The sequence below is a fragment of the Phacochoerus africanus genome, chromosome X (assembly GCF_016906955.1).
Source record: "Phacochoerus africanus isolate WHEZ1 chromosome X, ROS_Pafr_v1, whole genome shotgun sequence".
NCBI lineage: Eukaryota > Metazoa > Chordata > Mammalia > Artiodactyla > Suidae > Phacochoerus > Phacochoerus africanus.
This window is the reverse complement of record NC_062560.1, coordinates 17,048,867-17,062,979: the sequence shown is the minus strand read 5'-3', so window position 1 is coordinate 17,062,979 and position 14,113 is coordinate 17,048,867. Positions and strand designations below refer to the sequence as shown.

The 14,113-nt window shown below is 38.5% G+C and overlaps 1 protein-coding gene across 2 annotated transcripts in view; it reads left to right on the top strand.

Annotated features, from left to right (window-relative positions):
* Nucleotides 1-14,113, top strand: part of SCML2 (Scm polycomb group protein like 2) — a 105,054-nt gene that overhangs the window by 82,711 nt on the left and 8,230 nt on the right. For both annotated transcript variants that reach the window (XM_047765381.1, XM_047765382.1), the window contains exons 8-13: nucleotides 1,352-1,566; nucleotides 3,337-3,463; nucleotides 5,786-5,989; nucleotides 8,076-8,258; nucleotides 12,606-12,719; nucleotides 13,406-13,660. In XM_047765381.1, coding sequence (XP_047621337.1) covers nucleotides 1,352-1,566; nucleotides 3,337-3,463; nucleotides 5,786-5,989; nucleotides 8,076-8,258; nucleotides 12,606-12,719; nucleotides 13,406-13,660 — 1,098 coding nt within the window. The remainder of the gene's footprint in view (nucleotides 1-1,351; nucleotides 1,567-3,336; nucleotides 3,464-5,785; nucleotides 5,990-8,075; nucleotides 8,259-12,605; nucleotides 12,720-13,405; nucleotides 13,661-14,113) is intronic.

The following is a 14,113-nucleotide window of genomic DNA, read 5'->3' as shown; positions in this document are numbered from 1 at the left end:
GTGTAAGTAGGCGAATTACTATAAATAAAGGGAGCAGGAAAGTGATGGTGGCGGTTAAGAGGTCCTCCATTTGCCCTGGCAGATGAGAGAAGACTGTTCCATCCTCTTGACTTGGTAATTGATAGAAGTAGGTAAAAAAGTCTGCAGGGAAGACCTGGTATTCTCTATTGAAGGGCAGATTTACACATGGCTTTTGTCATTCGGAGAAGCAAAGTGATAGATTGGTTTCAAGTTGTAAAAATGAAGCCCTCAAAATAAAAGTAGATGATTTTTTTTTGCATAGTTGTATAAATGTCTTACTTATATAGCTCTTCTTGTAAAGACTTTTTATTTGACATTAATAGTGTTTACTATGTAAAATTCATTTTTTTGTACAAATGAAATTAATAAGGGATTAATGCTAAAAAATAATCTCTTTTTACTTAACTGAACATAGAGAAAAGTAACCTGGCAGGGAACATTCACTTGAAATATTAACTGTCTTGATTGGGCTACCAAGGAACTAAGTAAATACAAATCACTTGGATGAGATAGTGGTCCTTCCATGACATCATTAATGTAGAATCTATATTATAGTATATGAAGCTTTACTATTAAACATACATAAAGGAACATAATGTGTTTTAGCCATTAAGAATCAGAAGGGGGAGTTCCTGTGGTGGCATAGCAGTAACGAGCCTGACTAATAACCATGAGGATGCAGGTTTGATCCCTGGCTTTGCTCGGTGGGTTAAGGATCTGGCGTTGCCGTGAGCTGCAGTGTAGTTTGCAGACATGGTTTGTATCCCGCCTTGCTATGGCTGTGGTGTAGGCTGGCAGCTACAGCTCTCTTTCGACCCCTAGCTTGGAAACGTCCATATGCTGTGGATGTGACCCTAAAAAGACCAAAAAAAAAAAAAAAAAATCAGAGGGATTCCCCTGGCCTCTAAAAGACAAAGCAAATGTCATTGGTAGCTGCTTTGCTATGTTTTTCCATATTGATAGGTAAAACAATTTCTGTATATGGCATAATTGGATAGTATTTTCTTAAGGAAAAACTCTTTTCTGTGCTAAGGACTAAAAATAAGAGAAGCATACAAAAGGTAAATTGCTAGAAATTTTCACTATGCTGATAAGTTTGAAGTTAACTTGTTCCTGTTATGAAAACCTCTATTTTTTTCTGGAGAATTAGACTATTTCTTGATAAACTGGAATCTTAAATACTTAGAACTTGATTAAATGGTACTTTAAAGTGGTTTTTAATGAATAACATGGAATATTTTTAAAGGTCGAGTTAAATTTCTCTTGTCTTGTAAGAAGAAATTACCTTATGTCATTTAATTTTCTTTTCATGTTGTGTTTTTTTCCTTAGTTCCCATTACAAAGAATATAGCAAAAACATCTTCTTCTTCCAAAGCAACCCAGCGTTCAATGCAGTCTCCACAGAAAACTGCTGTAATATTACCAACACAGCAGATCAAGAAATCAGGTCGGGCTAAACCACCCGGTCATACTTCAGCCCCTAAGAAGGGAAGTTCTGCTAAAAATAGCGCACCAAGGAAAAAAGGTCCAAACTCAGGAAAAAAGGTTAGTTAGGTCTCTTACTAAGAGTGTGATCCCTTTGGGAATGTGCCAAGAGTATGTAAGGCTTTTTAAGCCCTATATAGCCATCAAGATTGGTATTTCTTTTCTTGGATCAACTTAAAACTGAATCGTGTTCAGTCTCTTTAAAACCACATTCAAAATACTGCATGGGTATATTTATGTTCAGGCCAGTTTACTTAAAACTCATTATACTTTAAAAATCAATGTGGAGTCCCCTCGTGGCTCAGTGGGTTAAGGATCTGGTATCACTGCTGTGGATCTAGTTATTACAGTGGTGCAGGTTTAGTCCCTCACCTGGGAAACTACCGTGTGCCACAGGTGCAACTGAAATAATAATAAATCAGTAAAAATCAATGTGAAGTAAATTTTACTGTACATAAATTATACCTCAGTAAAATGGAGGGAAGGGTGAAGTCAATGTGATAAATCCAGTGATGCATGAGTCACATCGTACCTGACTCCCTCGAAGAAAACAACTCTAAAACCTTTTAAGTAATAGAAAAAGCAGCTACCTGAAGACACTGGACAGTGGATGGAAGCAGGCAGACTCTGGTTGGGGGGAATACACGCAGCAGGAAGGGTGTTGTATAAAACTCTGTCTGGCAAAAATACTCTTCATGAGTGATGGTGAATTAAAGGCATTTTCAGATAAAGGACATACAAAAAAATCCATGACTGGAAGACAAACACTAAGAAATACTGAAGGAAGTTTATCTCTGGGTAAAGTCAAATGACTTTCTTTTTGCTCTTCTCAATTTATTTTAAAAATATGACTGTTTAAAGCAATAATTATAGTATAGTTTCGTAGGGTATAACATAAATAGATTATGTAATACATGAAGTGTAGTATAAAGGCTTGGGGTGGAGTATATGGATTTGTATCATTGCAGGGTTTAAGTATTTTCTGTATACAATAGAGATTGAACATTATTCAGTTTTAAGTTGATGTAAGAAAAAGAAGTCAAAGAATCTAGGTTTCACATTTTTAAAATACTGAAATAATGAGACTATATTGACGTAATAAATTGTAATTTAATACTTTCAACATAACATAATTATAGAGTTCCCACTGTGGTACAGTGGGTTAAGAATCCGATTGCAGTGGCTCGGGTTGCAGCTTTTCTGATATTGGACAGTCATGTCTGAAGATAGCCCCAAGAAAATCTTAAGAGTTGATATAAAACAAGCAAAACACTTGTGATGTTTAACAGTGCTCCGAAGACATTTGCTTATCACATACAACAGGCATAATTTTGTATGGACTTCAGCAAGTCACTTATAATTTTGTCAAAGTGATATGTAATATGGAGAAATGTAGGCTAGATACGGTTAAAAAAAACAGCAACCCTGATGAGTTAGTGCTTTCTGAAGACAAACTCTATCCCCTGCCTTATTGAGGCCCCCCACCCTCATTTGATGAATTGCTGGGTTAGATTTCCAGACTGCTTTAGCAGTGTAAAAAAAAACTCACAGGGACCCAATGAATAAATAAATAAAACAGTTTTTACAGAGTGAATTATTTTGGCTAAGATACGACTAGTTGGAGCAGGGGTAGCATCGCGAATCCCAGCCTCTTGGTCTCTTCCTCTCCTACCTGGCCAGCTTATGGGCCCCTCTTAGCAGCCCAGTTTGAAAAATGGGCTGACACAGGGCTTTCCAACCCTGAGGACTTCTGACAACTGGTTATTTGTGAACCAGGATGCCAATAATTTTATGACCTCTCCTTATCTAGGAATATTTTTTTTTTAACAGGAAAAATGTATTCCTGTTATGTGTTCCACATCTTCAACTTCTTTAAATGCGCTGGCCAGAGAACGTGGTAGTGTTTCATGTGATAAGGATGCTGCTCCTGGGTCATCTAAAATAGTGATGTCTACAGGTAAATTAATATTTGTAAAAAGTATAAAACTAATTATTTTTATTGTATTATTTTCAGTGTCTTTGAAGTTCTGGAAATAAAGTAAGAAAAGATAATAAACATTCAACATTTCTCACATTAAAGTATTTTGATGTTCTGGTTGTTCATTTTGATGTTAAGGAAATAGTCTGTTTAAATACATGAGTTGAAATTTCAGTGCCCTTAAGATATTTTATCTATCTTGTAAGATTTATGAAATTTGTATTATTGTCATATCTCTTCTTGTTTTCCCTTAATCTTATTTCACAATTTGTCTTTTTGTCTTGTGTGGATTTTTTAAAGCTACCTTTACCCTTTTTTAATGCCTTTTAAAATCTTCACAGTTCCTTGCCTGTCAAGGAGCATGATGACTTTAAATTGATCTTTGCTATGTGAAGAATATGAAATGACATGGACTCAGACTAATTAATCCCTTTTATTAGTCATCTCTTTCAAATTTCCTATTCCTTTCCATTTTTTTTTAAGCATGTTTCATTGTTTCTTCTCCTAGATCCTTAATTATCTTATATTCTTCTCTTCCCTGGACTTTTTTCACTCTGTTTCTTTCTTACCAAAAAAAAAAAAAAATTAATTTTTTGAAATAGAGTTCATTTTAAAATGATTTTTGTAACATACCCCGTTTTGTCGCTTTATTATCTCTGATTTTTAGTCCCTTGTCAGGAGAGACTAGCTAAATGCATATGATACCAAGGAGATTAAAACATTGAAATTGTTTTTTAGCTCACTTGTGTTCAGTAGAACTTTATCCATGCCAGTAGCACCTCAGGTTAAGTTTTTGTTTTTGTTTTTTGCTTTTTAGGGCCGCATATGCAGCATATAGAAGTTCCCAGGCTAGGGGTCGAATTGGAGCTACACCTGCTGGCCTACGCCACAGCCACAGCAATGAGGGATCTGAGCCGTGTCTGCAACCGACACCACAGCTCATGACAACTCCAGATCCTTAACCCACTGAGAGAGGCCAGGGAGCGAACCTGCCTCTTCATGGATCCTAGTCAGGTTCATTAACTGCTGAGCCACGAAGGGAACTCCCTCAGGTTAAGATTTTAATAGCTGTTCCATTTCTGTGATGAGTCCATTCTTCCTCTGGCTACTGCCACAACATTGAATCATCATGTATTTCAACATAGTGCAAGTGAGATTAATAAGTTTTTATTGTACTAAATATAGACTATGTATATATAAAAATTTTGCAATAAATTAAGTAATGGATAAAAATAATGTGCCTCTTGATTTAGGGGACATTATTATGATTGGTAATAATCATTGTTATTACATTGTATGTTGATTTGTATTTATTGATTCTCAGTGAGGAAACTTGACTGTGATTACAGATGATTTGCTTCCAAATTCTAAATGCTTTTATTATACTAAGGAAAGCATTTATTTTTAAAAATGTTCTTCATTGAACCTGAGCACGTACAACATTTTCTTCAGTGAACCTCTGTATACATAAAGAACATTTTTATTTTCTTAAAGTTAGCGAAGATTTCTCTAGATCCTTAGAACTTACTGTGACACATATCTTAAAATTATTTGGTTACTTTAGAAAATACTGTGTAATCAAGGTGCAATATTGTTTATTTAAAATAAATTCAGTCTGGAGTTTCAGTCGGGAGTTCCTTTCGTGGCTCAGTGGTAACGAACCCACCTGGTATCCATGAGGATGTGGGTTAATTGCCTGGGCCTGCTCAGTGGTTAAGGATCTGGCGTTGCTGTGAGCTGTGGTCTAGGTCACAGACATGGCTCCGATCCTGTGTTGCTGTGGCTGTGGTGTAGGCTGGCGGCTACAGCTCCAATTCGATCACTAGCCTGGGAGCTTCCATATGCTGTGGGTGTGGCCATAAAAAGACAAAAATAAAATAAAAAAAAGAAAAGAAATTTAGTCCAAAAGGAGTGTGTGGACGTGATCAGTTTTGAAAGAAAATTGTACTGTGATTACAGTTAAAAAGTGAAAATATTCATGTCTTTAAAAGCTTTTTCATATAATGTGGAAATGTGTGAGAATTGTTTTGTGATGCTACTAAAACTTTTATTGTTTTTATAATCTATTTGGACAAGATTCTAGAAAATTGAATAAGCATTTGGGTTATTTCTTTCTAGGTTTAATATATAAAATGTGAAAATATGTTTACATACATATTTTTAGGTAGCACAAATATCATTATTAACTATGTTTAGGTTCTCTTTGAGTGAAGCGTGGCTAATGGGACATAAAATGATTGATTATGTACCTTTTAACCAGTCTCATTATTTGTTATATCTGTATATACATTTTTTCTCAAGTCTGTGTCTATATAAACAAACATGGAAACTCTGGCCCTCACCTGGATCAGAAGAAAATCCAGCAGCTGCCTGACCACTTTGGCCCAGGCCCTGTGAATGTGGTACTCCGGCGGACTGTGCAGGCCTGTGTGGATTGTGCCATTCAAAGTAAGACTGTTTTTGGATTCCTTAAGCCAGATCATCGTGGAGGAGAAGTGATAACTGGTATGCTCATCTAATCCTATATCAGCTTTTTCCCTCCAAATTTGATTTTAGCTTTCGAGAAGGCAGGCATTTTATAATATGTAGATTATTTTATAAATTTTTATGTTCTACTGGAGTTCCTATTGTGGCTCAGTAGGTTAAGGACCTGACATTATCTCTTTGAGGATGTGGGTTCGATCCCTAGCCTCGCTCAGTGAGTTAAGGATGTGGTGTTGCCATAAGCTGTGGCATAGATTGCAGACGTAGCTCAGATCTGGTATTGCCATGGCTGTGGTGTTGCCCTAGCTGCAACTCTGATTTGAGCCCTGGCCCAGGAACTTACATATGCTGCAGGTGCAGTCATAGAAAGGAAAAAATTTTTTTAAATTTATTTTCTAACTATAATATTAGAATATTTATTATATTAGAATTCCCATCGTGGCTCAGAGGTAATGAACCTGACTAGTATTCATGAGGATGTAGGTTGTGTCCCTGGCCTCGCTCAGTGGGTTAAGGATCCGGCGTTGCCATGAGCTGTAATGTAAGTTGCAGACATGGATCGGATCCCAAGTTGCTGTTGCTGTGGTGTAGGCTGGCAGCTGCAACTGTGCCGTGGATGTGGCCCTAAAAATACAAAAAAAGGAAGAATATTTATTATATTAATAGAATATTTATGATAATTATATGTTTATAGACATTTAAACTTGGTTTGGAAAATTTAACTTTCAGAATAGACAAATAATGTCAAAGTGATGCTGTAAATTGAGTTTAGAGGTACAGATTTTTCCTTACACATGCTGTATTAAGCTCATTACAGAAAAAGTACCTTAGTAATATATTTTAGTTTAATTAGAAAACAGACTGATCTATAAGAATCTCTAAATAAAAACATGACTCGAGTGCATAATTTGATGATGACAGAATTATTATGAAATATTCTTATCAGACACAACTTAGAATAGATTTACAAGGAGATCCCGCTGAATAGCATTGAGAACTTTGTCTAGATACTCATGTTGCAACAGAAGAAAGGCTGGGGAAAAATGTAATTGTAATGTATACATGTAAGGATAACCTGACCCCCTTGCTGTACAGTGGGAAAATAAAAAAAAAAAAAAAAGAAATATTCTCATCCTAAGGTGGTATAAAAAAGTACATTTTTTTTTTGCTCTCTGAATAATGTTTTGAAAATAAAAAAAGTGATGAAGAGATAAGATACTTATGGCTTTCATGATCGTGTGATCAGGTAACTACATTTGTATTCATGGAATGTGTGGAAGAGCAGGAGGTATTGTTATAGATCAGTGGGTTTCTATTTTTTGTGGTTTACTTTATGAATATTTTAATTAATTAATTAATTAATTTATGGTCTTCTTTTGTCTTTTCCAGGGCCACACCTGTGGCATATGGAAGTTCCCAGGCCTACACCACATCCACAGCAACTCGGGATCGGAGCCATGACTGTGACCTACACCACAGCTCACGGCAACGCCAGATCCTTAACCCACTGAGTGAGGCCAGGGATCAAACCCACAACCTCATGGTTCCTAGTTGGATTCATTAACCACTGAGCCACTATGGGAACTCCTATGAATATTTTTAAATGAGAATGCTTTTATCAATAGGCTATTGTGTTTGAATGAGGGGAACTTTTTTTTTTTTTTGTCTTTTTGTCTTTTTTGTTGTTGTTGTTGTTGTTGTTGCTATTTCTTGGGCCGCTCCTGTGGCATATGGAGGTTCCCAGGCTAGGGGTCGAATCGGAGCTGTAGCCACCGGCCTACACCAGAGCCACAGCAATGCGGGATCTGAGCCGTGTCTGCAACCTACACCACAGCTCACGGCAACGCCGGATCGTTAACCCACTGAGCAAGGGCAGGGACCGAACCCACCAACCTCATGGTTCCTAGTCGGATTCGTTAACCACTGCGCCATGACGGGAACTCCTGAATGAGGGGAACTTTTATAATTTAAGATTATTCCTTTATCAATTACAAAACCCACAAATTAGATGTATAATACATTTCCTAAATTGATGGGGGCTTTTTTTTTTCTGTTGTAAAGTCATCTTTCTGTGATATAACTCTGATATCTTTGTTCCCTATAATAGCCTCCTTTGATGGGGAAACTCATTCCATCCAGCTTCCTCCAGTGAACAGTGCATCATTTGCTCTTCGCTTTCTTGAGACCTTGTGCCATAGCCTGCAGTGTGATAACCTTTTGAGTAGCCAGCCTTTTAGCTCTTACAGAGGTAATAGTCATAGTCCTACAGAGCATGATCAAAATAAATCAGGTAAGAGAAAATATAAAATTTTTTCATGTGTTGTATTACATTTTGTATTAACTTGAGAATTTTGTATAATTCAGTGTTTTCTTGTTTTCCTCAAACTAAACCTTTTAGCCACAGTTAACTAATTATAAATGCATGATACATAGTTGTTTTTATTTATTCAAAGCGGAAAAGTTGGAGTTCCTGCTGTCGTGAAATGGAATCAGTGGCGTCTCTACAGCACCAGGGAATAGATTTGATGCCTGGCCCAGCACAGTGGATTAAAGGATCCGGTGTTGCTGCAGTTGTGACATAAGTCACAGCTACGGCTCCGATCTGATCCCTGGCCTGAGAATTCCATATGCTATGGGGCACCCAAAAAGAAAAAAGAAAAAAAAAAAAGAGAGAAAGGGAAAAAAATCTGTGGTTGAGCCCCTCTAGCTTTTTCTTTTTTAAAAAAGATATTTATTATACTTTCCAAGTGCTGAATTTCTATTTGGTTCTTTTTTTTATAATTTTTATCACCTTACTGATAGTGTGAGATATTGTTCTTATACTTTCCTTTAGTTCTTTAAAAAGTTCTTCGAGTATATATAAAATAGTTGAATTGAAGTCTCCTAAGTAAGTCCAGTGCCTGGGCTTCTTTTTTTGGAGGCGGGGGGCAGTACTGGTGGCATGTAGTAGTTCCTGGACCAGGGATCAAACCTGTGCCATAATAGTGACCTGAGCTTCTACAGTGGCAATGCAGGTTCCCTAATCCACTGCAACACAGGAGAATTCCTTGGAATTCCTCAGAGGCAGTTTCTGTTGACTTTTTTCTAACGTGTGTATAGGTCATGCTTTTTGTTTCTTTGCATGTCTCTTAATTTTTCAATTAAAGTTTTAAAATAATATGAAACAACTCTGAAAATCAGATTCCCTTCCCCATGCTAGGGTTTGTTGTCATTGCTGATGCTGTTTGGTTTTTTAGTGACTCTCCTGGAGTAATTTAATCACTTTTCCTGGGCTAATTTTGTCATACGTGGCTACTGAAGTCTCTTCATTTAGCTTAGTGGTCAGGTAATGATTGGGCAGGGATTTTCTTAAGTGCCTGGAATGAGTATATTTCCAAGTCTTCATCAGGGGGGTCTGTGTGTGTGTTAGGACTTACCTTGAACACTCCAGGAAGCAGTTTACAAGTCTGTTTTGTGCAGAGCTTCAAGGTCAACAAAAAAATGAAAGATTTGGGCCTTGTCAAGTATTCCCTGAACATTTATACAGCCATGCACAAACGTCTGGCCTTCTTGAATCCCAGGAATACTTCAGTGCTTTTCAAAGTTCTCTAAGACATCTCATTCTCCAGTTTTTCCATTTAAGCTTCTTGGTCAGCTTCTTGGTAGCCCCAGCTGGTAATACTGCCTCAAGGAGCTCTAGTGGTAAACACTTGCCACTCTTATGGTTTTTTGAGTTTTAATTTGGTTTGGTTTTTGACTAATTCTGTGGGGACAGGGCTCTTCACACAGAGCAGGCTCTGATTTAGGTCAAATAAAATAAGTCCAGAGATCAGAGTTTTTCAGTGAGCTGCAAAACTGGTCAAATAGTGATGGTTCTCTGGGGATGGAGCTTTTGGAGAGTTCCAAATCCATTGTGCCTCCTCCAGTGCTAGGCTGCTGGCTTTCGCAGCTGCTATAATTGCTAAGCTGTTGGTTTGCAAGTCTGCTTCAAAACTGGGGAAAGGGGGATGATGTTAGGGATGATGCCACTGAATTTGTTCTTCTTTCTAAGATTCAGCCAGTTTTATTGAATAAACACTTTTTGGATTGTTATAAGCCTTTAGTTAATGTCCAGAGTTTTGAAAAAGTTAATTTTGCCAGTGCTGTCATTATTTTTATAAAAGAGTGGGTTTTCCGAAATCCTTAAGCAGTCATCCTGGAAATGTTTATTGATGACTTTTTTTTTTTTTTGTCTTTTTGCTATTTCTTGGGCCGCTCCCTCGGCATATGGAGGTTCCCAGGCTAGGGGTCTATTCGGAGCTGTAGCCACCGGCCTACACCAGAGCCACAGCAATGTGGGATCCGAGCCGCGTGTGCAACCTACACCACAGCTCACGGCAACGCCGGATCGTTAACCCACTGAGCAAGGCCAGGGATAGAACCCGCAATCTCATGGTTCCTAGTCGGATTCGTTAACCACTGCGCCACGATGGGAACTCCTATTGATGACTTTTAAAGTACTTTGTAAATTATCTGGCCTTTTCTAGTCACCTCTGCAGGAACATTTTTGTACCTGAGCTCACTGCGATCCCCAGAAGCAGAAGTCAAGAATCAATTTTAAAATTGTTTGTATCAACCCCAGATAGTAGACCATATGACTAGCTTCATAAACGTTTCTTAAAGAATGTATTATAATATTACAAGCCAAAGATAAGTAAAGCGTCTTCTGACCTTGCTGTGGTTCTGCAGTAAATATCTATAGTAAGCTATAGAAATGGTATACTTTAGTACTCAGCTTTTCTGTATCATTAAATGGGTATGAAAAAAGTCAGTTATTTCTTTACTTAGAATGTAACTGTTCTGTGAAATATGTTTTGCCTCTTGGTTTTTGTAGTTGATAATTAAAAATAAAATCAAATGTGAAAAGCTTTCTCAGGCTCATTAGTAATCAGTGAGTAACTGAATGGCTAAAGGTTGCATATCAGATGATTTTGAGAGTTATGCCTGACCCCCAGCCATTTTGAGCTAGATAAAGTTTGACTTTGGTACTTTCTCTCTTTTTTGTCTTTTCTAGGGCCTCACTCCTGGCATATGGAGGTTCCCATGCTAGGGGTCGAATCAGAGCTGTAGCCGCTGGCCTACACCACAGCCACAGCAAGGCCAGGTCCAAACTGAGTCTGTGACCTACACCACAGCTCATGGCAACACTGGATCCTTAACCCACTGAGTGGGGCCAGGAATAGAACCTGTATCCTCATGGATACTAGTTGGGTTTGTTTCCATTGAGCCATGATGGGAACTCCCCTAAATCAAAGTATTGATTAATATTTAGAGTGTAATTAATAAATTGAAATGTCTTTACTTTCAGGATTATGCCTTAAAGAGTGGTCCTATAGAAAGAATTGCATTTGGTTGAATGTTAAGTAAGCAGTGGAATTGTTTTAAGGATAGCCTTGGCCAGGATTGTTGCCTGTAAAATGGAGTATTCATTGTATTCTATCTTTAACTTCTCTGAATTCTTTTTTTTTTTTTTGTCTTTTTCGTTGTTGCTATTGTTGTTGTTGTTGTTGCTATTTCTTGGGCCGCTCCCGCGGCATATGGAGGTTCCCAGGCTAGGGGTCCAATCGGAGCTGTAGCCACCGGCCTACGCCAGAGCCACAGCAACGCAGGATCCGAGCCGCGTCTGCAACCTACACCACAGCTCACGGCAACGCCGGATCGTTAACCCACTGAGCAAGGGCAGGGACCGAACCCGCCAACCTCATGGTTCCTAGTCGGATTCGTTAACCACTGCGCCACGACGGGAACTCCTTTTTTTTTTTTTTTTTTGTCAACTTCTCTGAATTCTTAACTTTTCTTGCTCATGGGAGGAATTTTTCCAGGCCTTATTAGACACATTATAATTGGTTGCCTCACTGCCACCTGAGATAGAAAGATGTGATGACCCTAAAATAAATGAAGCCTAGGCATAATGCTTTTTACTTTAGAATATGATATCAATGATTTTTTTTTTCTTTTCTGGGGCTGCACCCGCGGCATATGGGGGTTTCCAGGCTAGGGGTATAATCGGACCTGTAGCCGCCAGCCTACGCCAGAGCCACAGCAGCGCCAGATCCGAGCTGAGTCTGCGACCTACACCACAGCTCACAGCAACACCAGACCCTTAACCTACTGAGCAAGGCCAGGGATTGAACCCTCAACCTCATGGTTCCTAGTCAGATTCGAGGAACTCCATTTTTTTTGTTTTTTTGTTTTTTTTTTTGCTTTTCAGGGCCGCACCTGTGGCATATGGGAGTTTCCAAGCTAGGGGTTGAATCAGAGCTGCAGCTGCCAGCCTACACCACAGCCACAGCAATGCCATATCTGAGCCTCATCTGTGACCTGCATCACAGCTCATGGCAATGCCCGGTCCTTAACCCACTGAGCGAGGCCAGGAAGCAAACCTGCATCCTCATGGTTACTAGTTGGGTTCATTACTGCCAAGCCACGATGGGAACTCCCTCAATGAAGTATTTAATAGGATAAAATGAATACGTCTTGTTCACAATCAATCAAATAATTCAAAAATTATCGATGAAGTTATAATAGGCAAATGATTTAGAAACAAAAGTATTTTGATGATATGAAAATGCCCAAGTATTATTAGTTATAACAGACGTATTTTTTTTTAAAAAAACAGTTAAAGAAGATACAGCGGAAAAGAAAAGCACCAAACGACCTTCTCAGCAACCTCTGCCTTATGTTGTTCCTCTCTCTCCTAAGCTCCCCAAAACAAAAGTGCATGCCTCTAAAGGTAAATAGTATTTACATGTTCTAGGATTAAGAAGAAAAGTCACTCTACTATGACATATGTGTGCTCTTGGATGTTAGTGTTAGGAGTAGGGGAGTATATTTTCCCAAATCACTGACAATTAGGCTACTATTTGGTAGCTTTGTTGAGTAGTACTTCATTCCCTTTAGAAGTGCACCATTGTTGTTTTTCCTTAGATGAAAGAACAATAACTATAGCAGCATTTCCCATTCAGTTTTGTATTGCTAAAAGCTGATAGAATGTGGAATAGAAAAACCTAGTACATTTCTGTAGTGAAAGTCTTAAGTACTCAAGTAGTAAGTAAATGTTAGAAACTATGTGATCGTATTATAAAAAACAGTTCTGAAGATCTGCATTCCTAAAAATAAATGCTTTAAGTGAGCTATTCCTAGCCTTGGTAGCAAGACTGGCAAGGGATGGTTGCCATGAGAAATATAAGTTGATATCCTAGAATCAACTTGGATTTCAGGACAATGTCCATAAACACCAAGAAGCGGATGGCCATGTACTTTGTGTTAGAGGTTTGTGGTACAGTTTGCATGGCTTAAGTGAACTATTGTTGGAAATTGGGAGATTTTTTTACCTTTTAATACTGTTTGAGCTGTATGTCTGTTGAAGATAATTGCCTTTGTCTTTTCTTCTTAATGCCTTAGTCCTTTTTCTTGTAGAAGAAGTACTGTCTTCTGAAGGAAATGGCATGCCCATAGAGGAGAAGCTTCCTGAAGAGTCTGAGGACTCACCACTAAATCCAACAAATTCTTCGAGTCCTGCCAGTGGAAATTCTATAAGCACTCCTCCTGCAGTCTCCAGGAATTTTTCTCAAAGTGTGCCTTGCACCTCAAGTTCAACGCTAGCAGGGACCAAATCATCTACCAAGAGTAGTCACCATGAAGTTAAATTCCAAATGCAGAAGAAAAGTGAAGGTATATTTAAAAACAGTGATTCTCTTTCCCCTTATGGTTTCCATGCCCCACAACATGCCCTGAAAGTGTATCACAAAGGAGAAAGTGTCAGAATTGAGGAGATCAGGTCCTTCCCTTCAAGTTGCTGTCAGGGCCACGCCCCTTCAGATGCTCTAATTCTCATGGCATTATAGAACTGTTTGTGGGGATCTGGATCACCAACTACATCTCTGATAGAGACTTGTCAGCTTAGTGGTTCTTGATCCATTGTAATTTATCATTTCCTTGCGTATTGTCTGGACTTTGTGAGGACTGGAAGGATGCACTCCCTCTCCTTTTTGATGCACTCTCTTCCTGTCCCTCTTGAGACTTTTCCTGGCCCCAGCCTATGTGTGGCTCCCAGATCTGGGCTCTGACTTCTGTTGCTGCACCCATTTCCCCATTTTCCACATTGTCAGTCGTTCTCTCAGACGC